Source organism: Pempheris klunzingeri, chromosome 10 (assembly GCF_042242105.1).
Source record: "Pempheris klunzingeri isolate RE-2024b chromosome 10, fPemKlu1.hap1, whole genome shotgun sequence".
NCBI lineage: Eukaryota > Metazoa > Chordata > Actinopteri > Acropomatiformes > Pempheridae > Pempheris > Pempheris klunzingeri.
In genome coordinates, this window is record NC_092021.1 from 18572913 (window position 1) to 18599148 (window position 26236).

The 26236-nt window shown below is 38.3% G+C and overlaps 1 protein-coding gene across 1 annotated transcript in view; it reads right to left on the reverse strand.

The window, feature by feature from the left end:
- The window catches only part of gpc6b (glypican 6b), an 81911-nt gene that overhangs the window by 50204 nt on the left and 5471 nt on the right, over window positions 1-26236 (reverse strand). Inside the window, exon 2 of the mRNA XM_070838743.1 lies at window positions 9111-9269. Coding sequence (XP_070694844.1) covers window positions 9111-9269 — 159 coding nt within the window. The remainder of the gene's footprint in view (window positions 1-9110; window positions 9270-26236) is intronic.

Consider the following 26236-nt stretch of genomic DNA (forward strand, 5'->3'; position numbering starts at 1 on the left):
TTTCCTCTGTCGTCAGTGTTGCAGACTGTTATAACAATGTATATTGCATGATGTGCATTTTACAGTAACTGCCACTACAGTAACTGTATGAGACAATCAGTATTTTCTCAATTAGCATCTGTTAAGCAATTGATGGTAACTAGGTCACATGACATACTTTGACCACATATCCACTGAGAAATCAACCGTCTGAGCCAAGTCCATTACTGTCACTTATCAGAATGGCCCTGACAAAACTGTAATGGATGTAAAGTGGTCATTAGCGCTCGGCAATGCAGGTGAAATTACAGATTACAGCAGGAGAGAAACAAAATGGCATCATGGCACGATACCACACCAAATCAAAGCTGATTGGTTCTGTCAAGAGCTGCCCATGTTGTACACCATTGTAAAATGTGAAAAAATATTGCTCATCTGCAAGGCAGTAGAACACACAGGATGCTACTTCATAATGTTGTTACCTGATTGAGACAAATGTATTATTAGCTGCAACCAGCAGCTGACTCACGTGATGTTAGATTGGGAGGTTAAGGTCACATTTGCCACAAGAGACATGCTCGATTCTAATCCTTCATAAATATATTTAGTCCAAAACTGCTCCTGATTTATCACGGGGTACATACTTGATTCTACAAGACTTGTTTTCTCTACTCTTATCACAATGAATTATTTCATTAGCATGTCTTATTGGGTACCAGTGAGTGTTAACTGTGAGACTATCTCTAGGGATCTGATAAAATTAGCTTTACACATATTCTCTTAAGATAGCAGAAAAATGTGCCTTTTTCTTTTCTTTTTCTTTTTCTTTTCACAGAACATTCAGTATGCAAGACTTAAATATATATATATATATAATTTTATTTTTGGGGGGTGGGGGGGCATTCTTGAAACTATAATAAATGAAAGACTACAGTGAGCAGTTATTTAAATATGCAAATCTCCATGCCTGATTTGTGCTTCAGCGACTCATTTTTGGTAATGAAAATAGTCAGTGGTGCTGAGCGATATGCACACAGATTAATGACAGCTTCAGAACTAATTTCATTTTGAAAATGTGCATTTTAGAAAAAAACACCTTCATGAAGTCAAGTTCTTAGCACAATGCATCTTATATTAATTAAATATAACCAAGGTAATTAAGGCAGAATTTATTGTTAATGTGGACTGTATATTTGATATACTTCTAAGCTTTGTTTTGTAGTGATTATGATGAATAATTACATTATGGATGACCTCAGTATAATTCAGAGACTAAACTATTTCATTATAAGGACAACTCAATATAATTAGTGACAATACATGAGAGGGATCATATTTTACAATAGCAAATTTAGCGAAATGTCAGGGACTATAATTGATCAGGAAGGCTTACAAAAATCCTTAGCATGACTAAGTAATTAAGAGGTCTGCCCAAATGAATGAGAAAAAGAGCTGCAAACAGAGGATAATGATGCTGAAATGCTGGACGGGGTGACTCTAATGCTCCCAACTTGCAGAGTTTGTTACATTTTGCTGATAAAGCTCAGTTTGGCTCCAATTCCTCACTGCGCGCAGAGAGATACACAGAGGTTACACAGAGCCATTCTCTCTGTGATAAAGAGAAAGTCTGTGTTTCTGTGCTTCTACAGCTGCATGCTCTCACAAGAACCCACTGATGGCTGCTCTCAGTCAGTAGTCTCTATTTCAGTAATCTTGAAACACAGCGTTCCTATTCTAAATCTTTGAGCCAGATGATGGAAAAAGGCAAGATGCGTGCGCTTGTCGTTTATAAGCAGACCGCGGTTTCTGGAGACAATAAAAGCTACGGAGTAAACTTGATTTGGTCCTAAGCACATAGCCATCTACTGTGAGGAACCTTGTGGGAAGTGGCCTGCAGAATTAATTATTGCAAAGTCTTGAACTGTGACCAGCCAATTTAGGAGGAGAAACAAGGCTGATTTTCCACCACAATTCATGCTTCTCTATTTGAGTAATTACAATCAATGATAAAAAATTAAAAAAAAAAAACAACAACAAAAAAAAACAGTGTAGTCAGAAAGCCATGGCATTAGCTTCCTAGGCCACATTCTCACTGGACCACATTTAGTATCTGTGCAAGCAGAAATCCAATCCATATATATTTTGTGCACAAACAAAGTAATGAAAAGCATAAATCAAACAAGCATAATTTGTAATCAACACCTAAAATGGATGTCTCAATCATGGGCTATGGCTTTATACTCAATTTATAGCAGCAGAATAGTTCAATTCAGTTTTGCATCATGAACAATCAATTATAATTGACTAGATGCTTTATGAATAGAGTGCAGTTTAAGAATAAATACAATAAGGTCATGTGTTTACTGCAAAATCTCCAAAACATAGATAATTAGCTCAGCTTCCTTTGACAAAGCTGGGGCCTCAGTAAAATCCTGACCAAAGAGATTTAATACATCCATAGTGGCTTTAAGTTGGTTTGTTGAGAGGATGGTTTTGTTTGACCTGGCCTTGTAAAGTTGGTTCTGAATTGGATTATTTTATGCATTTGTAAGCTTTCTACCAATTTAAACACTTTTTGCAGAAATATTGTGGAACTTCTCAAAAATGCAAGACGCTGGTTGATTTGCATTCTTGGGAATAGAATATCAGAAATTCCTTGAGGGACTAAACAATACTAAAATGCTGCGGATAAAAAAAAAACACTGTAAGTACTGTCTTTGGTAGCTTCTATGCAATGACATAGTGGTGAGATATGCACTCACAGAAAGTTAATGAATTCTATGTAAAACACATCCTGCAAGCAACACATTGTCAAACTCCATAATTTATCAGTGAAGCTACAAAGTAAACTGCAAAAATGACTTGTCTGGCCCTCATGCAGCAGAGTAAACAACCTGTTATCTCCAGCGGAGAAACTCAGTGCTTTCTCCTACAAGACGACAGCCAATCAAAGAGGGAGCCCATCTTTCACTTAATGATTATAGGAACTGCATAATATAATGCACGCGGCTTGGTATGCAAACACCTCGAGCTCTCATACAAGTACACGAAACTATGTTTTTTTTGTTGCCAAAGGGACCTCTGATTGAATATGTCAGTCATAAGCTGGGAATTGATTGGTCTGACTGGAAGTGGCAGTCTACAGGGGAGTGCTTTAAGTGCTATGCTATTGTGGAGAACATGATAGGCCGGCCTTTTATATCTACATTGTCTTACATTAATTCTTGTGTGAGTCACACAGTGGCTTAGTTTAAAGCTATATATATATATATATATATACACACACACTGCTTCCCATAAAGTTGGAATAAAATGTTTTCTACCTCTTCTCATGAAATGATTGTGACAATATGATTTATTCTCGATAAATAAAGTGTATATCTTCTTAACTTTATTGATCAAACTCTTCCAAACATATCACAGTGAAACTTAAACCACAATTAACCTTTGCAAACTGTGTATTCAGGCTTCACAAAGAAATAAATACAACCCCAACTCGGAGGAAGTCTGGATTATGTAGAAAATGCAAACAAAAAAACAAAAGCAGTGATTTCTAAATTAACTTTGAAGTGTATTTCATTGCAGACACAATAAACAGATATTTCATTTACATATTTCCGATACTTCATGTCTTGTCTGGTCAACTTCATTTAATTTGTAAATATACATTAATTCCTGCAATTCAGTCCTGCGCTGCATACCAAATAAGTTGAGCAAATTGGAGCTAATGAGGTAAAGTAATTAAGCAATGATGTGATTTTAGCTGGATTGGCTCCAGCCCCTCGCAACCCTTCAGGATAAGTGATTCAGACAATGGATTGACGGATGGATGGATATGCTGCCTTCAAGATGACATTGTTTTCAGGGATGCGGAAATTTCAACAAGATTACAAAGGTATGGCTGTGGGAGGGGAGGATGCAGGTGTCCCGTCCTGTCCCCAATGGAAAATGTGTGGCACATTTGGAAGATCCCCTACTGTTGAGCATCTTAAGACTGCCACCACAACACTTCATCACTTGGTGTCTTCAGTCCCTAACCATCTTGGCTCTAAATGCTTCTAAAAAAGATTCTGACATCTTAGGCTTGCTACAGACATAGGTGTTTCCACATAAACCCCCTATGATGCATACTTGTGGCTTTCTACTTACTCTTCCAGTCTCCAACTAGATAATCCAAAAGGACTTCTTAACAGAGGAAGGGTTTTGCTGACCAAGCATGTCCTTTGCTGCACCACCCAGCTTCACATTCATCTAGTCACAGACATCCACACCTGGTAGTGGGCCAGCACAGTGCGGCCTTCTATGGTTGGCAGCTTCTGGAAAGTAATTTCAGGTTGAGTGCTTTGCTCAAGGGCACTTGAGCAATGGCTGGTGAGAGTGGAGAGCATTTCTTTTACACTTATAATCTTGTATAAAGCCCTATACACACAGGACTAGTATCACAACAAGACCTCATGTGATTTACAAATCACTCCCCACTCCTGTGTTTCATATGGCACATTCGCCTGGGATGAGTTAAATCTGTATTTTATTGACACTGTCTGGACATTTATTGATATTATGTCAAGGCTCAGCGTTACTTCTGCATCCTGCTGGGTTGCATGATGAGCCTCCTGAATCTGCACCCAAAATTCTGCCAAAACATTCATTTATAATTACCAATGTAGCCTCTATTATTCTCAACTGTGAAAAAGGTAGAAAAAAGGCACTGAGATAGCGGTTTGCATGGCTCAAATATCATCTTACAAAGTATGGATATGGCAGGTTCGGATTGGTCACAGATGACCTCCGCATTTATTACAAATCACAAGAGGTCTCTGAGTAATACCAGTCCCATGTGAGCAGGGCTTAAGAATACAACAAATGTGCCACCCATCACATGATAAAACTCCCTGGTTAAAAAACCAGTCTCAGTCTTGGCTGGCTTTCTTTATATGAGTATTGGGAGTAAAGTCAAGTCAATAGTGTCAGTCAGTTTTCACTCAGTGATGTTTAATGTGCAACAATACAACAGATTTTGTGCCAGTTTCTATTTTCTTAATATACTGCCAGGAAATTCTTGACCGGCCACAACTTTGTGTGTGTCAAAGAAGATCAATTACATTGGGACCACATTTATATTGTGTTTGGCTACCCAGCACCGTGGTGTTTATGGTCAGAGGAAGGCCAATACATTTTCAGCAATTAAGACCTCTGACTTAAGATGGGATTATACTTATCTACGTCTGGTCCGTGGGACATAAAAGACATCATCAGAGCGCGAGAAGGCTCTGTGTGGAGATCCGTGTACCATCAATTATTTGTGACCATCCGTTTGGGAGTATAATCTCGGCTTTAGTCTTAAAAAACCAATTGGAAAAAAAAAATCCCTATTCTCTATTTTTCTAATATCTATAATATAATATAATAGCAGTTGTTTCTTGGGGTCTCAGGATGCACATTTAAGTGAAAACAATGAGAATATTCAGGCATGATTTTGATACATAAATTAGACAAAAGGTGAAATGTGTTAATATATTGGAGTAACTGTGGCTGCATGTTTGGCACTGGATTTTCAGATGATGTTGTTGCTCTCTTAGATTCACACAACTTGTACTGTGTAAGATAGGTTGTTGCGGATATTTCTGTATTTCTGCTCTGATGGCCTTGGAATACTCGAGCCTGTGCCCTCTTGTTGTGACACATAGACTGTGGTGTCAGGTATGCGTGGGCCGGCCAGCTACTGTCAGCTACAGTAACCCTCATTACAAGCTATGCATGAGAAAATATACACATACACTGACTCAGTGTAGGTGGAACTGAATAGCATGGTGCTAAATAGATGGCAAGAAACACATAAATGAACAAACAGCTGTGTATTGTTTAAATCTTTAACTATGAGCTCAGACTCTGTGTCAAGGCCAGCACAATTATTTTGGTAACACTGATTTATGAATAGAAAATACTGTTTGAAGGATGTGGAGTAAGAGGAAATACAAAATGTTGAAAAGAAGCTTGCGATTTAAAAAAATGCATTTTTTTCAAATATTTACTTAAAATTAGATCAAATTGGTTAAATTTCAGCCGTTATCTCCTGCTAAAAACTATCAACCACACAACTTAAAACACTCAGATTCAATTAATAACACATTAAGATAAGGGTGAAATTCAAACCTCTAAATCAATATCTCACATTTCCCGAGCGGGTGGTCAGCCGAGACCCTCGGCAGACACAAAGTCTCCAGACTGCAGAGGGATACAGAGCTGAAACCTGCACATGGCATTTGCTTTGACACTTATGAAATTATGGAGAGTGGCAGCAAACCCCAAGAGGTAGAGGGGTGCCTGGAGTCATGCATCTAAGTGCTGCCGGACAAACCCCATTTCCTCCCTCACCGGAGTCCTCCCTATGACATTCACTATCCTGACAGCAGCTGATCAAAATAACACTTATTTATTTATGCACGCTTCCAGGAATCACATGTGAGCTACAGAAGTGTATATTCCTGGAAAAAACAGACAGACATCACCCAGGCATCGTGACATTGAGTTTCTGGGCAATGTGCAATCATTTGAGAGTTGCATGCTGTAACTGAATAGTATTTGGTTCATATAATATGTTGAATATTTTGAAAAGACAAGACATTGACTGGTGAGTATTAAATTGCGCTGTTAATCACTCAAACATTATTCAGTTGTTGACTTTTGATATATTTAGATAGCTCAATATGAAAATCTATGTATCTTTTGGACCAAAATTAGAATTACTTTTGAACTGACTAAATCTTTGGGAGAGTTGCTGTTCAATTTTGAGAACTAAGAATAGGTTATATTCATGTTGATATATGATGTTATGTCATTTATCTATATCAATGGTGTGTTAAGAGATAATACAAGCTCCTAATGGTGAAAGGGTGTAAGTCAGCGTAAAGAGGTGCTGTCATGTTTGGCTCAGACCAAACTAACTAAGTGTGCATTATGATACAGAAGTACAGTATATTGTAGACCTACAAAACCTTAGGTCTCATAAAGAAAAAAAAAGTCATAGGTGTTGACTGCAGTGCCAAAAAAGTCTCATTTCAAATGACATACAAGGACATGAAATAAAGTAGCTGAGGTGTGCCAATACTGCTGGATCAAAACCACAAGACAAAAAATAAATAAAAGCTACTGTGACCTTTCAGTTTAGTTAGACAACTGTTAAAACATGTCCGTTTCCACGTCAGTAACGCCAATTATGCTTTATTTGTTCCATCAGTGCACCTGATAGTCCTGAACATAAACAAATGTTATGTTCCATCAGTTCATTAGTCTGAGCTCTGCATTCTTTCTTTTGTTGGCATTTCTGCTTTATTTGACAGAGATAGTGGAGAGAGACAGGAAACAGGTGAGAGAGAGGAGGATGACATGCATAAATAAAGAGCAGGAGCATGTCCGCAGAGGTAGAATCAAATCAAAGGAGGTTGATTTGCGGTGAACATTCATTCCTTCACATTGTAAATTTTATCATCTGCACTATTACAGTAGGTCGATGCCAACACGTATGTGCATACAGTATCCTTCTACTCAGATGATTGTACTTTTTGTGTTGCTGCTCCTTGACTGTAGAATGGTCTCCCACAAAAGTCTCAGAGCACTTTTTACTTTTTTTTTATAGTATAACTCTATATTTTGTGGTTTCTACTTCTCTCTTTTCTTTCCCGGGTAAGGCACTTTGTATCCACTATATTGGAGAGCGCTGTAATAAATAAAGTTTATTTTTGTAGTGAAAGTTGCCAGTTTGATGGCTACAGGCAGTTTTGCTATTTCTTCATGATGATATAATATCATTAAACTAAAAATCAACTATAGGAAGCAGAATCTGATCTGGGGTTTTAAATATATTGGTTCATTATCTGTACAGTATATGCCAAGGGTTATGTATCAAGAAAAATATTGGACACTGTCTTATATTAGAAAGTATTATAATCCAATATTCTTTGATTTAAAAAAAAAAAAAAGAGGAAGAAGAAACATTTGGGTGTTGTGTCCTGCCATTTTAGCTGTATTCTAAAGAATTGTTTTAATAATGCTGACAGGTGGCTATGCTTGAACATTTTCACCCCCGCCACCTTTTTCCATTGTCCCCAGTGATAAACTGCTGCTTCCCACACAGTTAACAGTGGGAGTTGGCGGGAGTATTATTTCTCATTAAAGCGTAACTAGAAGGAGCTGACTCGTAGAGAAGGATACCAAGAGGGAGAAGTAGAGAGGTAAAGTGAGGCTTGGCTCAGGAATGAGTACATCCCCTCCCTTAGCGGCCGCTCATTGGATGAGTGGTGGTCAAGATGGGGCTAAGACATGATCACACAGCTCAAGACCACCAAACAATCTAAATAATGCAGAGTTTGGCTCCGTACTGCTGTTGAAGCTGTCAATCTGCTGTGCAAGAAGCCATGTTTGTCTAATCCAACAAGAGGGTTCTCCACTCCGAGGCATATTAATAAGACTTTCACATCTTGAGGGAGGACAGCTACAGAGCTACAAACAGTGAACCTTTTCAAATTAACACATACAGTTTCAATCCCTTGATTCCCCTTTTTTGCAGCATTTTGTTCCGTGGTGACTGACCATTAAAGTAACCTGAGCAGAAAACTAATCGGAACAAAGCACTGAAGTGGAAGTAGACAACTTTTTGCTTTGATTCATCATTAAGTGAATGTTGACTGCTCAGTGTAATTGCTATAGCATAATGACACCATCAGCATTCAGATGGGCTGCCTCAGATTCACTGTGCATTTCTGTCTGCCAATGGGCAAACTGTCCCAGGAAAACAAAGGCTTAATTTATGGCACAATGGAAGTGAGTCTATTACGAAACCACCATTCAGTTGCCAGTCTTTCTGTTTGATCAGTAAATAACACAAGCTGTCAACTTATAACTTATCATAGCACTGAGATCTAAGTTTAATAAAGAACATGTTGTCTTGTGTTGGCCTTTCTAACATGCGCATTAATGAAACTTATTGTATTCTGTTATGATCAAGGAGTTGATAAGACAGATGGTCGAATATTGAAGGCGCTTGCGGAAAAACCGCTTGGAATCCCAAGGATGGGAAAAGCTGCCTACTTCCAGCTTAAGCTAAAAATAAAATAAAATAAAAAAGGACTTACCATCAAATCTTTTATGTCTGGAAACAAAGGTGCTTCTCAATTCATGACTCATTTCATCAACCAGATTCTCAAAGTCCTGTTTACTCTGTTGGCCAAATTTGTCCTCCATTTCTTGGGTGCAACATGTATTTCCCTGAGGACATACACGAAGATGTTCACCTGCAAAATAGACAAAAAACAGTGTTTTTGTTTTGTAAACCAAAAGTGACACCGTCTCCACATAGACTTAATAAATGTATGTATGTAATAAATGACGTGAAACATCTCAACAACTATTGAGCCACATCAAGAAATCCTGTCTTTCCATGCCACAGTCTTCCATAGGTTAAATTTGCCTTTCGGCATCAATATAAAATGTATAATTTTTGATGTAAAAAGTAGTGACTATTATGCAAATTTAAAGGGAACGCAGAAAAAAAAAAACAGAGCTTCTCTCCCTGGCAAGTTGGGTGCTTAAAGTCACTTGCTGATTAAGTAAAACTTTTATAGCCGGAGGTCTCATTTTGGACACATAATTATTTGAGCTGATAACAGTATTTTACATTTATGTTCTCACCATCTATGTTACAAGAAAAGTGTGCATGATTGTAGAGCATCAGGTGTTAATCAGCAGCAGTGCATTCAGATGGTGATGGTGATGAGGTCATGCTAAAAGGATAAAGCTGCATGTACCAGGAAAAATATCAGCATCCTCACCAGTAAAGATAAAGATACAGCACTGTTCTTGTATTCCAGCAAACATCGAGAAAGTCCTAGTTTTGTAAGTAAATATCACGGCAAAACCTAACCAGCGTCAGCGCTGTGTGTTGTACTGATAAGATTTTGTAATTAAGTAGCTTTAACAATCCACAAATGTTGGCTGACTAATTTATTTAGATTTTTGCTTGTATTTACTAAGAATAGATGCTAATTTCGGACAGTCTTAATCACCATTGTGTAAACTCATTTGGTGATTTGGCACAACGTAAGTGGATCATAACGGAGGCTCTGGTTCAAAACGAGACCATACTTTTCTATGCATGGCAGATTTTGGACCACGACAAAGCCCAAATTGTGGCCTGCTACAGATCAGGTGAGGGTTCTTTTTAGTCTAACCGAAAGCTATTTGCACTGTTATTTCAAACTGAAGCTGTTGTTGATGAGTTGCAGCCCCGACTGGCTGGTTAAGAGGAGTTAGGAGTCAGCAGTCAGTGACGGCAAACTACAGTGAATAAAAGAGATTTTTCAAAAACATCTCGACTGTGAGAGGTCGTTCAGCATATGGGCATGAATTTGCACAAAAATATTGAACTGATCAGTCCAGTATTGTTAGCCACAGACAGACAGATACAGACACATACACGCACATAGTACATGAGCAAATGCATGATCGTCTCGAGGCTTATGCCTGGTGGAGATGATGTTAGTTGAATAAAAGTATAGTTAAATAAAACTAAAAACAGAAAAATTATAACCTAGAATTCAACGGTGCACAAGCTCTCATGTACATCATCATCTACGGTAAAAAAACATGTGTGCAAACATTAATTGAAAAAAAACATGAACTAGTGAATTAGTGGAAAATATTCACATGAAAATTCGCGTTACAACCAAAGCAAGACCAAAAAATGGAGCCCAATAAATGAAACTTTTTACTAAATTCTAAAATTAATACATTTTCACTTAACCTGAATGCTAGAGATTAAACAGAGAAAATCAATCCCAAACCCACATCATGAGCCCTATGAGCAAGTCAAATCGAGCGTCACCGCAGCCCAACATGGCAATAAGGTCTAAGAAAAAAAGGTTAAAAAGGTGGTAAAAATCAATTGAGTTCCATTCTAACTGTTGACGGACTGTGCCATTTGTGCCCATGTGCAAAATATTGCTGTTAATAGGGGCCAGGAGTGAGGGCAATAGATCCTGGAGCTTTTCCTGGATGATGGGGGGCTGTGGCACTGGCGAAACAGTCTGTGACTGCATCGGAAAAAAATGTGCATTCTCGATCATGGAATAGAATTGTCAGTTATCAATGTAATAGGAAAGAAGAGTGGACAAAGGGAAGGAAACTGAGTAGTGGTGGGATTGCCATAGTGACGAAACTGGGTCTGTCCTGGGACAACAGCTGGATCTGGATGAGGGAGACCTCCACATTGTCTGATCAGGTCCAGGTCCAGGTCAGATAGTGGTGGGATCGCCAGGTGTCAGCCAGGTGGACCGGAGCGTCATCAGACAGAATCATGTAGGGCTGAGCGACGGTTTGCTCCAGCCCTAACCATGTCCTTATTACCGTCGCTAACCACCTAATTCCAGGGGAGCTGACGCCAGTGGAAAGTCCAATTTGGTGTAGAACACAGAACAGGGAACTTCAGTCTAATTCCAGTTTTTACCTCTGCAGCATCTGGCTGGATTTACTGCTGGTAAGGTTGCATCCAGGTTCCTAATTTCTGCAGCACTGGCACAATATCAACATTAATCGATGCTAGCCACAAAAGGGTGGCAGCAGAGACTGAGATCAAGGATTTTGACATTTGAGGGGAGGGGGAACAGGCCATTGTTACACCAAGAGTAGGCAACTGGATATACGGTATGTGCTTTCCTTGACAGAGGCGGCCAGTACGAAGCCTTCGATCATCCTGTCATTTTCCCGGATTTCTGTCCACAGGAGGTGGAGGTGATACTTTATAAAGTATGCAAGTTCACAGTGATTGTTGTACAGGTCTTTGCTGTTTTATCATCCCTGGTAAACCAACATTGATGTAAAAAAGGGGGCTAAATTATTGCTTAAAAGGAGACAAGAACTGGATAAAATCTAAATCCATAATAAAGCTCCTGTCAAACAGAAACACAGCTAAAGTGACAGGGGTTACTCTTATTCACACCCTTGGTTTCTCAAAAGTGTGGCTCACAGTGACATTTTAAAGCGTAACCAGCATGGAACCCTTGTTGGGGGCATTTAACTCCACATGAAATGAAATATGCATTATCATTGTAATTTTCTCTGTACAGAACAAGAGTTTCTCAATTCAGAGATGGACATGAAAACAATGGCTTGTGTCTTGCAGAGTCTTTAACGTTATTTTGCGTAGACGATGAACAATGGGTGTGTTTCTCATTGAAACAACAAAAAGCTCTAATTTGCTCTAACAAAAAGACGTATCATTGACCGTGAGTTATCAAAGTTAAATCAGTAGGGGGGACAGATATTATATTATTTCATAATATTCTCTTCCACATTACATAATTGATGACATGAGGGAAATACTGAGGTGAATCAAAAGTTAATGATCTACATCATTTCATTCTCCCAAGCAGCCATTTTAAAACAGCCACAGATAAAGCAGACTTGGTCTATAATGGCATTAACTTCGTCATTTCATAGCACATAAGCTATCAAAGTATATTTACGACAAGAAAGATTTGAGAAAGTACAAAACAAATTCGAGCATTACAAAGTCAACCTTTGAGGGCACATAGATGCAGATTTGTAAGAGACGAATTGGAAGGACAGAAGTGTGAGAATAACAATCATTTACGAGATGAGTTGTAAAACTACATTTGAGACAGCAATAGAGATTATCATACTCATAATGATGAAAGCTGCTCATGAACTCATGCCGGCAGTATAAATCCCCTTAGCGCAGAATCAAACAGAGAGCCGAGCATCACATGTTCAATTTGACGCAGAAGTGTCATCCAGACTCTTCCCTCTACATTCAAAATAAAAGCAGGGACAGTGGCATTTTTTAACCCCTTACTGCCTGAATTTATTTACAATTATATAAAAAAATTAATTTGTGTTTTTGCATTCAAGCAGATGCTAAATGAAGAAGAATGGAGATTGTTAATTTGAATATAACATAGCATAGACTAGTGTAATATAATAATAGTATAATAAAATATATATGTACATACGGACAGAATATATATATATTTATTCATGTATGTATGCATCTATGTATATATAATGTATACATAGAATATGCATCAACCAGCATTAGTGGGATGCAGAGGCCACCTCAGATGCATCAAGACCGGAAGAGGTTTGAGGCGAATTCGCGACAACAGGCAACAAGGGGTTAATCTGCAGATGGACACAAACAGCAGTATTTGATGTCTGCATTATCTTAAAAATCAAAATGCATGGACATGTTTTTAAGTCATTATGGAAGGGTATTAACGAGAGTCAAATCAATCTAAAAATGTGTTTCTGTGTCACAGTGGCCGTGTTAGCTTCATGTTAGCTTCTGTTTTTAGTTTCTGTATTAGATGCTCAATTCATTCATTTTCTCTTTTTCCATTTTTCTATTTTAAGAACATCATTAGAAATGACAGCATTTTCTTAAAAGGTGCGGCACAACATCATCCTACAAGTATGAATAAACTTTGTGGCGGTAAAGTGATTGCCAGAATTCGGCATCACTTAAATCTACAGTGCAGATCCACACACCCACAACAATTGCAATTGTAGGATATATGATGAGGTATGTAGACGTAAACATCTGGATATGGGTGTGCCCCGTTGCAGCTTGCAATTCGAAAGTTGCTGCAAGGCAACAGCAGGAGAAAGTTGAAAAAGCGGACTCAGAAATGATTGTGCAGGTGATCAGGAATGCACACTCAAATCTGATTCTGCTCTTACAAATCTGTGTGCTCTCAAATGTTGAGTAGAACTCTGAAATAGTTTTGTACTCTCTCAAATCTTTTGTCATCAACATACTTCCATAAAAACTCAATATCACTGTGAGAGGGTGTGCAAAGCAGGAAATGAAATGGAGGTAAAATCATGTGTAATTATCAAAAATTACCATTGTTTGATGAAGAACGGATGGTCGATTGTCACTGAGGATACCTCTTGGAATCCAATACAGCTATGAATTGAAATAATTTCCTCTGTTCTCAAGACGAATGTGCCACCTGTGAGACTTACAGTAGCCCTTTATAGAGAGGATGCCATGTGATGTGCAATGTTCAAGACCCGATGTTCCCTTTACAAGTGACGTTTTAATGTTTTCCATGTTGGGATTTTATCGTGACGTGACTGAAACGGATGACATTTTGATGGTTTATGTGTCCTCTGCATGCAGATTACAATTATTCAGTTAATCAGTCAATCAATCAATCATATCTATATAGCACCAATTCATAACAGACAATATCTCAAGACAGAATCTCAAGACACTTCTCATACAGAGCAGTTCAAGACCATAATGTCATTTTTCATGATCTGATTTCTCTTCCACACAAAGGACAACGAAACCAGATTTCAGTTTCCTCTCAAAAAATCGTCTACAGTGAGCATCACATTCCAATAAGGCATGCGGCTGTAGGCAGATGGCAGCTGTAAAATGCTCACTGCATGCAGCAACAGATAGATTGCACAGCAGGAGAACAAGAAATGGATTTCACTTAGTGTGCACCATACTGAGTGAGCAACAATATGATATGAACACAATTTTGTTTTTGCACATTGACATCTACGAAGAGTAACACGAGGCGACATTTTAAAAACACCCAGAATTTATGTTCTATGTCATACGGACACAGCACGACCATATTTACATCAGCCAGCACATTGCTAATAAAACGTATTAAAGAGGAAGATATGAAAACGTCCCAACACATAGATGACATCAACTTTCTGTGGACTTCAGCAGCAAATACAGCTACAAGCATCAGTGATTAGGATCCAATCAGTTTCTGATGATATGTCATGATGAAATTACATTTTTAGAGCAAAAGACTAGTGGTACAAAAATGCAGACGACTGGAGAGATTACAAAGATGAAAGAATTTTTACTCTAGCCCTAGCCGTTTTTGAGATGATTGCAAAAACGTAAACTTAATTATTATAGCATCACCTTGAGGTTGAGTGTCACTGTATGTGACTGAGTAGTGGGTAGAATTTGCAAACCACCTGTCAACTTTGGTGACTTTTGGTCTTACGGTTTTTGCTGCACGACCACTTTTAGCAGCCTACTTGGACCCCTAAAAGTTGCGGTAGCTGCTTTTCACACATAAAGCAGACATGTAAAATTGTCAATCACAGGTTAAAGTGTAAGAGGAACTTCAGTCAAAAGTACAGATTTAATAAGGCTGACATCCATTACTACGTTGCTTGCAGTATAAGCTCCATGTGATCATGTATGAATGCAGTTGCCAATGAAAGCAGAAATCCAGCATTCACAACTGCAGCCTGTTGAACCTTTGATGACTTTAGAAAAAAAAAAAAAGAAGATAAATCTGTATTGATTCCCAGCGGGGAAATTCAAGTGAACGAGCATGTGCTGCCTGGGTCTTGGATCAGATCAAGAAACACAAGCAGGTGACGACAGAGTGTGAATGGAAGAGGCTCAGGCGTCATTACATAACGTAAGCGAGCCAGTTTCATTTGCTGGTGAAGACTGTGAGATGTCTGAAAGCTCTTAAAAGGGGGCCTTGAACTGGGATTATTTTGTCACACATACTGATCTCATGTAAGAATGAACTTCCAGACTGAATAAGATAACAACATTGTCCTTAACATGACTAACCAACATCCAGAAGAAATCAACTACAGCACTGGTAAAAAAAAATACAATATTTTTGTATGAACAAGTCAATATGTGCACTGTACTGTACGTTTTGGTTAGCAGTGCATTCTCTCAATATAAATCAAGATCAATTTTGGTTGGCAAAACATAATAAAATGTATGCTGATAATTTTATTTAAATGATGTTAAGTATAACAACTTTTGTATGTATGTGTGGGGGTGTTTCTAAGTGTGTTTGTGTTGCATACTGGGGACACAGAGATGCAGAAAGCATCTTTAGCTGCGGGCCAGAGCAACACAGGCTTGTGTAAAGTAGAAACAGTGCCGTTAATTTCTCTTCTCTCTTTGTAAACTGAACATTGTTTTTTTTTTTTTTTTTCTTATATTGGAGCTTATATACAACTGATGTTTTATTTCATTTTCCAATGGGCAAACATTGCACTTATGTAACTTGTGTTACATGTATATTTTCTCTCGATGGTTCTGATGAACAGGAACATTTTAGAGTAGATACTGTCGAAATAAGGAGACAATTATACAGACCATGCACCTCCACAAAGAAGCCTAGAAGGGCCATTGCAGATGTTATTGGAGGATTCGGGTGGACTTCCCACAGCGGATGTCTTGTAAAATAAGGTTCATGCATCCATGAAGCTCACAATTTCAGCATCATACCCTCACTCTCTTTATATACTTCCTTCAGTGATCCTGCACTGACTTAAAAAGCAGGTGAAATCTGTTTTGTATCACTTTTGATCTAAAAATGAAATTATACAAAACAAATCAGTGATATCACACTCTGCATACTGGGAAATTATACTGGGAAACCTTGGGGTAGATGTTTTGAGTGCAGCCTTTTCATCTGATATGTCAAGATGACAAAATCAAAAATTGACACAGTAAAACTGATGTGTGAGTCTCAACAGAGCAAAACATCACTTTAAAAAAAATGCCTATCGTATATCAACATATGGAAAGGCACTTTCAAAGGACTTCGCCACTCAGCAAAGTGCCACAACCCTCCTTGTCAAGGTTAAAACAGCACTGTGGCCTCACAGATAATCTATCTACTGTAGCACAGACCACACATTAACACCAGACAGGGTGTAGACTGTTTTACAGAAAGAAAAACCAATGCAGGTAAAAGCTTGGTGTAGTGTCATATAAAGATTTTATAGCCAATTAACTTATTTTATTGGTATTATTTTGACTTATTTGATGTTACCCTCAAAAAATGTATCCTACTAACAAGTACTGCCAGCAGCACAAACAAGCCTGATTTAGCATATTCCTTTTTGCCATAGTGAGCCACATCATTATACTGGTCATATGATTATTTTGAGTCAATCCCATGGACTTTTTAACAATTAACCAGTTAACTAAGTGTTAAGTAACATAAGTGACATTTAAGTGTCAACAACACTGTTTAACACTTTCAGTTAAGATGTCGGCAAAGATAACAGATTTATTCATGTCACAATGTGTTTAACTTTAGTGGATCATAACATGTTGGGTATGGAATGAATGTGCAGATGTTCTGGTTCAAAATGGTTCAAAATGAGATCAAACTTTTCTATGAGTGTCAGTTTTTGAGTGACAACAAAGGCCTGGTAAGACTTGGTAAGGCCTGTTTTTAGCCTAGCAGATTGCAGGAAATGCAGCGGTCAGCGACAATATAATATAGTCAATAAAACAGGTTTTTCAAATATTGTGAATCAGTGCAAGAGGCCGTTCAGCATACAGGCATAAATGTGCACACCAAATACTCGCCTGATGGATTTGTAATTTTTTGAGACTAGCTACGGACAGACAGATATACACGCACTTGCACCCACACACACACACAACCAAATGCTTACGCCTGGTAGAGATGAATATTCCGCTCCACTTGCTGCAACTTCCTGTGTCCATGTACTGTTGGGGACAGCTTATCCCTTTGCCATGCATGAACACACATGTATGCAACCTACTGAAACACCCCAGAAACCTCCTGGGAATCACCTGACATTCACAGTAAATGCAAGAACTAGTCCCCCCCTGCCTGTGTTCAGACCGGGGCTACGGCAGCTGTCAATCAAACATGGACACATGCCTCCAGCCTGCTCTGATGAGAAAGAGGCATTTCTGATATGTCCCCCAAAGACCCCTTTGAATCTTTTTAATAACAAGGAAATATATGCATTTAATATAATAAATAAAATATTATTAATACCTTTTAAAAAGTTGACCACCCATGTGCTTACAGAGTGCTTCAAGTTATCAAGTCAAGACAGTAAGTTAAGTCAGTGCCTATATACTCAATCAGAAACATTGCCTTGCATGGTCTGTAGTTTCTCTGTGGTAAACTAGTAGTAAAAGCCAGTTAGACTGGGCTGGCTTATATTGATCCACCTACATCCCTTATAGTGACCTACATCTCTATAAGTGATGTAGGTGTTTTATGAATATTCTTCTTGGCTGCTACCCCACCTATGACTGGCAGACAAATATCTTCCCCATTATCTTGACTTGGTTACACTTAGGACAGTTGCTGTAATATTATACAGATATCATATGTGAAAATTATCATAAACCCACTACAGCAAAAAAGAATATACGTTATTGCATGGTAAATTAATACTAAGATAATGTTGAGTATAGGTGGGCATACTGTATGTTCTCAGTCCTGAGAGAAATATTAAAGTAATATTTTACAAGGATTAAAATGATAAACTGCGAACTAGTGTCCCAATGTTATTTATAATTCAGTTGGTCCCTGGTCCCAGGTTCCAGCTCAGGAGGTAGAGCGGGTCGTCGGGTAAATGGGAGGCCAATTGCAAAGCACTTTGTCTGTTAAAGTACGGTCCATTTACCATTTATGCATATCTCTATGTTGCTTTTAATGTGAACATTACTGATTAAATTTATTATTATTTTTTTTACATTTTCTTCAATTTCATTCATTTTTTCTATTCATTTCTTTAATCATCCCATCCTTTTCTTTGCTTTAAAGTACACATAACACTCCTATTCCCCCTTACATTTAATACTGCCTCAGCTGCTTCTACACTCACAGCTTTTCCACCAGTGCAGTTCATTGCTCAGCTTCTCCAGCAGTGGATCCCCCAGTGACAACACCACACTTTCTTCAGAAAATGCACCCTCTAGTTTAAAACATTGTTTTGGTGCAAAATGTCTTGACTGACTGAATTAGGTGCATCATCTACCTCTCACTGCATTCATATTATCATTAACCAAAACTATTTAATGGTACAGAAACTTCTGAAATCAGTCCTGCCACACAACCCACTCCTCTGCCATTGATTTGCATGCATGTTCCTTAGCCATGAAGAGTGATAAGTCACACTACCTGTGGTCTGCTGGTTCATGGCTTTGGGAAATCAGATTAGAAAAAAATCTGCTGACAGATATTATTGGCTGAATATAGTTCCATTGTTAACATTTCTATGGAACTCAGCAAGTTACTCCAAATAAAACTGTAAATTGGCACTGATACAGTTCCTGCCATCTAAGTATACTGTACTACAACACAGTAAAGGGTACATGGTCTGTACTTGTATAGCCCCTTTCTGGTCATTTCGTCCGCTCAAAGCACTTTTAAAAGCAACACATAAACATATAAAACACTAGCTTTGGGTGGCGAAACATTGAGCAGCCTGTTGGCACTGCTAAATTGTCAAAGTGATGCCTCTCTCTCTCACACAGACATGCACAGACACAGATAAAATGCAATTTTATTTTTGCAGTTATGAGAAACCGTATAGGATTAAAAATATGGTTTTCACAATGAAGTTTGCTATAGCTGTAAGATTTTATCAGCTCTCGTATCACCGCATGTGTCATCTTCAAACAGAAAAACAGAACGATGTGAGTGTAACGCATGGGAGTTGCCAAAGGGTTGCGGAAACACTTGAGAAAACAAAAATGTTCTTCAAGTAAATGTCTCAGCGCAGCTTTGGGATAGCTTGTTTCTCTACTCACTGGATCTGCGCTGATCCAAGTCTTATGCAGATGGGGGTTTTGTTTGTTTTTTTGGCTGGTTTGGTACCAAATATGATTTCCACTTGAAGCTGTCTGTGATCCTGAGCAAGCCTTACTTTAGCAACTGAGGGGGAATTATTTCCCATTAATGGCATTTCATCAAAGCTGGCCTTTGGCAAGTCACTCAGAATTAAGAGGACTGTGAGGATGAAACAAAGAGACTTGTCCCAGCCTAACCTCACTGTAGTAACATTTATTTGTCTGCGGCTAACAGGACGATTCATAACTTCAGGTTCCATCGAGCTATGGAACCACATCATGTTTAACATGCATGCGGAGCCGCAGCTTCTTCTCACATTAACATATTAATAAGAAAAACAAGAAGTGCATTCAATACATACTAATGTTATGTCACTAGTGTTAACCCAGCACCAACAGCCTGAAAAATGTAATGATGAGTTTTAATGAAAGAGGTTTATGTGTGCAATCTGATTCGTCACCTATATGGTACAAGTCATCATCATGACTCGCAATTTACTTCATGTCACTCCTATGTCTGTAATCAAATGTAGTGTTGATTAAATCTGATGGCTTATTATGACTGCTAATGAAGTACTGCAAAGATATTTAAATTCTACCTTCTTCCAGCTGAGATGTGATCACATTCAACGAATAATAGGTGACAATTAATATCAGGATTATAAATTGATTTTTTTTTAATGAATCCTTCATCAGGGTTAAGTAGTTTTCACGTGAAGTTTCTTGATGTTTGCTTGCCGGCGGCAACCTGAGGCAATTTGTGTAATAAACCTGAACATGATAACCTTCATGAAGGTAGGATTTAAAGTAGGGCTGTTGAACTAGACTGCATTAGTGTACACCAAGACATAATTCCTAGAGTAATTAAAGCATGTGACATTAGCCATCTTCTTTCAGAGCTCACAGTCTTGCACCAAAATTCATCCTTAAAAAGAGTTACAAAAGTCAACTTTCTATGTAGTGCAGCTCTGTGAATGTATTTCAACTTTTCTGGATACGATGGAGAGAAAATGTAATGCTGTTTTGTTCAGGTTTTTTTTCGCACAGGTTAAGCAACCGATGTGTGACACATTCAGCTATCACCATATAATCTACACTTTCATGTGCCTTGTCTGTACTATCCTCTGTCAAGCGCAATATTTTTTTTCAGTGTATCAGAAGACATTATGGCCATTTTGACTTATGAATCAAACTGGAGAATTAAGCATCTGAGTCTTTGCGCATACCAGCAAAGGTAGGCCAACTCCCAGAGGTATATTATCAGTGTACCTGGCCACAGAGATCCACAACATATGTGCTCTGCCATCTGCTGTGTCCCACGGTTCCCCCTGACAAACTTTTCATGGATTCCTACTGGAAGCCACATTCATGGGGTCAGTGCACTTTTCTTCTTCCTTCCAAAAAGGTAACTGCAAAGTCAACTTTGGCAGCTTTTTAAAGATAAAGTCCTATAGTCCTCCTTATGCATTTTACAATTTCTTACATCCTCTGACACTAGTCAAGCTCTGTTCCTGCTTCATTGGTGACCTAGGTGATACAGACTGACACATCTGACATTTGGCGTTTTTTTTACTCATTAATTACACTCAAAAAGGCACATTTATAGAATTCAATGCATTTCTACCTTGTCTTTGCCATCAATAATCTTGATAATTTGGGATTTATATACCTTTTTTTTTTTTTAGCAAAGCAGGTTTGAAGATAATTCTCCAAACACACAGACCTACATGAACGCAAGTGGAATTATTTCAATTTTACTGAATTTTGTTCAATTCATATTTGCTTGGGTTACTCTAAAGGCTGCCCATGTTTGTCCAAGACTAATCCAACTCCCCGTCTTGCCAGATGGGGAAACAGGACCGACCTGCACCAAAAATAGTGCTGCTCATTTTCTGTCATCTTCCTTACAACTTCTTCAGAATGTCAAGCTGAGCACAAGCAATTCTCAGTGGATATTTTCCCTGATAAACATCTTGTTGCAAAATCCGAGGTTAAGAGATATAGGCTGGCTTCTGTGTGACTTGGGTTATTTTAGCCACAACAACTTTCAGTCTATTGCATGAACACAAGCACAAGGCGGCATACAAATTAACGATGCTGGCTAACTGCGATGTCTCAAGAGAAAGGCACCAACAGGCTAACTGTGAGTGAGTAAACAAATGCATGACCAAATGAATTAGCTTCACAGCAAGGAAATAAGTGGGTGGATATGCTGTATGAGTTCATTAACATGCAAGTTATTGTGTGGTTTCATGAGCATCACGTCTAGAAATGTTAAGCTGTAAGGATCTCATTATAGGTGACCCTAAACAGACCATGTTTGCTCACTTGTTTCACCTTGTTAAAAATAGATCAAGAGGTTAGCCAGAGGTTGCTGTAAATCACTCTTTTAGCCAACACTCGTCATATTCACTCAATGTCATGTCTTGTCAGACATCCAAGGCATTTAATATACATAGTTTGAGGGTAGAAGGCCTTCACTGTTTCTGTTCACCCCTATATGGCACACTGAAATATGCCCCCTGACTGATGAATAATTAGACTGACAAGAAAACTACACGCAACAATGAGATCATATCCTCAGGAACTACAGTGCATGAGAATGAAATTCAATACATATGAACATCAACATGGATGTATAAATCTGTATATTTCACACAGCCTTTCCTTTACACTTTTAATAATGTCTCTAGAGGCTTTTGTGTACAGAATAGCCAAGTTTCCTCGCTCAAGTTAGAGCTTGCATCAATCAAAATTGAATGGCAATATTCCTATCACATTTTGGGTCATGTCAGAAGTCATAATGAAAGGCATGCTTGTGTTTTAAATAACTAGGGGATGCTGATACAGAGGAGTATATGTCCTTGGGTGAATGAGGACAGGTTCAAGAGGAAATGAATTCTCACTGACATAAAACAGTCTGCAATAAAAGCAGCACAGTACAATGGTATGATGGTATTCTTCATCCTCAGGAGAGTCAGCGTGAAGGGAAAAAGGACAGGAATAAAGATGTTGGAAGAGTTTCTTACTCCTAGCAAATGTGTCAGTATTTTTTTTTGGAATATGTCAAGATATTCCACTGCAACATGCCATATGCAAAGCTGCGTGCTCGATAAAACAGGAAAGTGTTGATTCCACGGGGTGGTGTTTCATATTCAAATATTTTTAAATGCATGATTAAAAAAAAAATCTTTGAGGAGAGGAGCACAAATACATAACTGCCTTCTGTCAATGCAGAAGAAACATTTCTAAGAGGCTTTAAAGAACACGGTTGTGGAGAAATAGGTTTTTCTAGACAATATATTCCGTTTTTTAAGTTAATCATTCACACAGCTGGCCTTCACTGAGACATTAAAACACAAAACTGTCTCTGAAGTTCCAGCTCATACCTACTCCTTTGGTTTCAAAGATGAAAATTCTGGGTATTCAGTCATACAGAGGAGATGGCCATGCAAATTAAAGATGATTGAATTCCACTTGAGTCGAATTATTATTATTATTATTATTATTCTATCTACAGAAAATGTGCTATTTTGATTGTTGATACAGTGTTTCAATCAATTTCATTTAAAAAGCGAAAACGCCGAAGTGGCTTGGTAGCAAAGTTTTTCAGTTTTGGATTGTTTAATATTTCAATATGTTACTTTGGCCTCTGGGAAAGTGTGAATCTTACAGGCTAAAGGGTTTATTGAGATCATAAAACAATATGAATGGTTTGTTTCAGCCCTGCATTGTATCATACAGTGAGGCAGACCCCAATGAAAAAATGGACAAATCCTAAATCTTTGCCAAGATGATAAACATACATCCAAAAAAAAATACAATATGTTTGACCTCGAGAGTCAAAGCTGTGGAATATTCATGTTTCACAACCCTTCTGCAAGGTGCACCAATATCATTACAGCCAAGATTAATGTATGGATTTCCCTAACACCATGTGCAGCACATAATCAGCGCATAATCAGCATATGTAACACTATGTCTGGCTTTGATATTTATTGAGGAGTATGTAATAAAAAAGCCTAGTGGAGGCATGAGAGGACTAGTGTGGATATTCGATCCACGTGGGCAGCATGCCCAGAAGCCCCCGAGAATGAGGCGAGAGCAGACAAGCCACTCTCTTATGCGTCAGCTTGCTAAGTGGAGCATGGCAGAGCACTGCACTACAGGTAGCAGCTGGTGGCTGTTTGGAGACCTGGAGGGCCTTGAGACCTGCACTGATCATTACTTTTCACTCAGCATTTACAACTAAGTTTACTGACATTGGCCATTATTAGCCCTGATACCTTGTTACAGTGCAAGAGTCCTCTAGTCAGCAGACTGCTTAAGTGAGAGGGAGAGGACACAACTCAACTGCACAGCACACAGCCCCCAATGGCAGCTTGTTGAAACACGCCACACGGAACCGTCCTCAGGAGCAGCGTAAAGGCAAACATCCTCTCCAGTTGCACATCATGTCTAGTCAGACGTTGTCAACAAGACAGGAGTTGCAGACGCGTGGCTAAAGATAGATCCAACGACAGCAGCGAGGCATTTGAGGGGGGCTTTGTTTCATGATGGCTGGGTTTGACAGGCAGATGAGGTGTCGCGGAAAAGTACCGGCTATACGTCACAGCCAAAAGACCAAAACTTGATCCTCGTGTCAATGAAGAAATGCACATTGATCCCGAGGATTGTTTTCCCACAGCCGGTGATCAGGAGTGGATGGCTTACAAAGAGAAAAGCAAGAGAAGTTAAATTTTGTCAACTACTGGAAAATGTGTAAACAATTCTAGAAAATAAATAAATAAATAGAAGGTAGTCAGGTGTCAGGCGAGAGATGTTTGACAAAAACAACACCAGCCATCTGATAATCTTTCACATGCAGAACAACAGAACTCTGGTGGCATTTTATGGTTTGGGATTTGCAGGCAAGACAAAACATTTCCCTGTCACAATCTATCCAACGTAACTCCGCTCAACTGCCTTCCACTTCAATTTGAGGAAATGAATACATCCTTACATCCTTTTTTTTTTTTTTTTATCTTGGTAGTATGAGAACAGAATGATGTCCACCGCATGAGCTGAATTTGAAAGACATTATAATAAGAGCTAACCGACCAAAGTGAGTTGAAGGCTTCTATTTTTGTAACAAATCAGGCATGTAGCATACAATATGTTTCTATACTGGTCAAAACTTAAAAAAAAAAAGGAAGGGAGAAAAAAAAGCATCAGTGTCTAATGTAGATGTGCTTATGCCAGCCTCTTAAATGAGGGATAAAAAAAAAGAGCTCTTTCTCAGTGGCTCCAGGTTAGAATTTAATTGGACGGTTGTTGACAAGAACTAATAGATCAAAACAATCTATTCAATCTCTTGTTGACAGCACGAGCACTCATTCTTTCACATTTCAAATGATTCTTAAACCATTAAACAGCTATTGCCATGTCATCTCAGGAGAATTACTTCAATCCATTTCCTTGCGTTTCACAGCAGATTAATCTCAAATGAGTTTGAAAAACATTAATTCTTCATGGCTGTGTTCACAGCATCATTCCTTTGGTTACCTATAGTATCTGACACAGCTGCTTATTGACGGTATACACAAAGCACATCAAGCTTATAGTATTTGGTCAAGCTTCAATAACAGCGTGTCTCTTTCATCTGTTTTTTGTTTCCATTATTAATGTGTTCAGGAGTTACACTAAAGATGCAAGCTTGGTTGCTATATTGAAAGAAACTAACTTCATCCCACTGTATCTGAATAATGATTTCCTTCGTCATTTAATATGCAAGGTAAATTTGCAGCATTGTTAATAACTGCCCAACTGTCAGCCGAAATCCCTTCTAGTTCTAAAATGTGAAGGCTGTATTAACATTTCAGAAACCAACGGTATGAGCAACATAAAGTTGGACAAAAACCCTGCTGAAGGCCATAAACAAAATAAACAGAAAACTTGGGTCACAGGCAGGATTAGGGTTTGGAAATATTATCCTGAAACTACTTTTGGTGTTAAAAAAAAAAAAAGCGGTAACCCTGAAGACACGAGTTTCCCTACTTTTCTGAAGACACCCGAACACATCAAAATGCACATCTGAGGATATGCTGAAGTGTTGCTGAATAGACTGAAGACAGTTCTAGACAGGATAAAATAAGTTGGGTTTAAGGACTGTTGGTCAGCCAAAACATATAATCAAACATATATCAAAGCTACTATATGTACAAAATATTGAAGGAAATTGGAAGAAAACATGCATCACCAAGAGTTAATCAAATACACCTTCCCCCATCATGTATGTACAACAATGTCAATATAATGACTCAGTATGGTCCAGCCAACAAAAAACTGCACATTATCCTCAGTTTTAAGCTCTTGAAAACCCTCTGGTTTTACATTTCTAAATAACATTAACTATTCATAACTACATAAGCAACATTACAGTTAGGGGAAAAAACATTTTTAGTTATTAATTATTTACAGCTCAACACTAAAATACTCATATTTGCTAATCTGCTTGATAAGCAAACAACCTAACAACTGTTACTACATTTGGTTCAGTTGTTGCTAAACTCTGATCGGTGTGGAAAAAGTACGTGGCACCACCTTTACCCAACT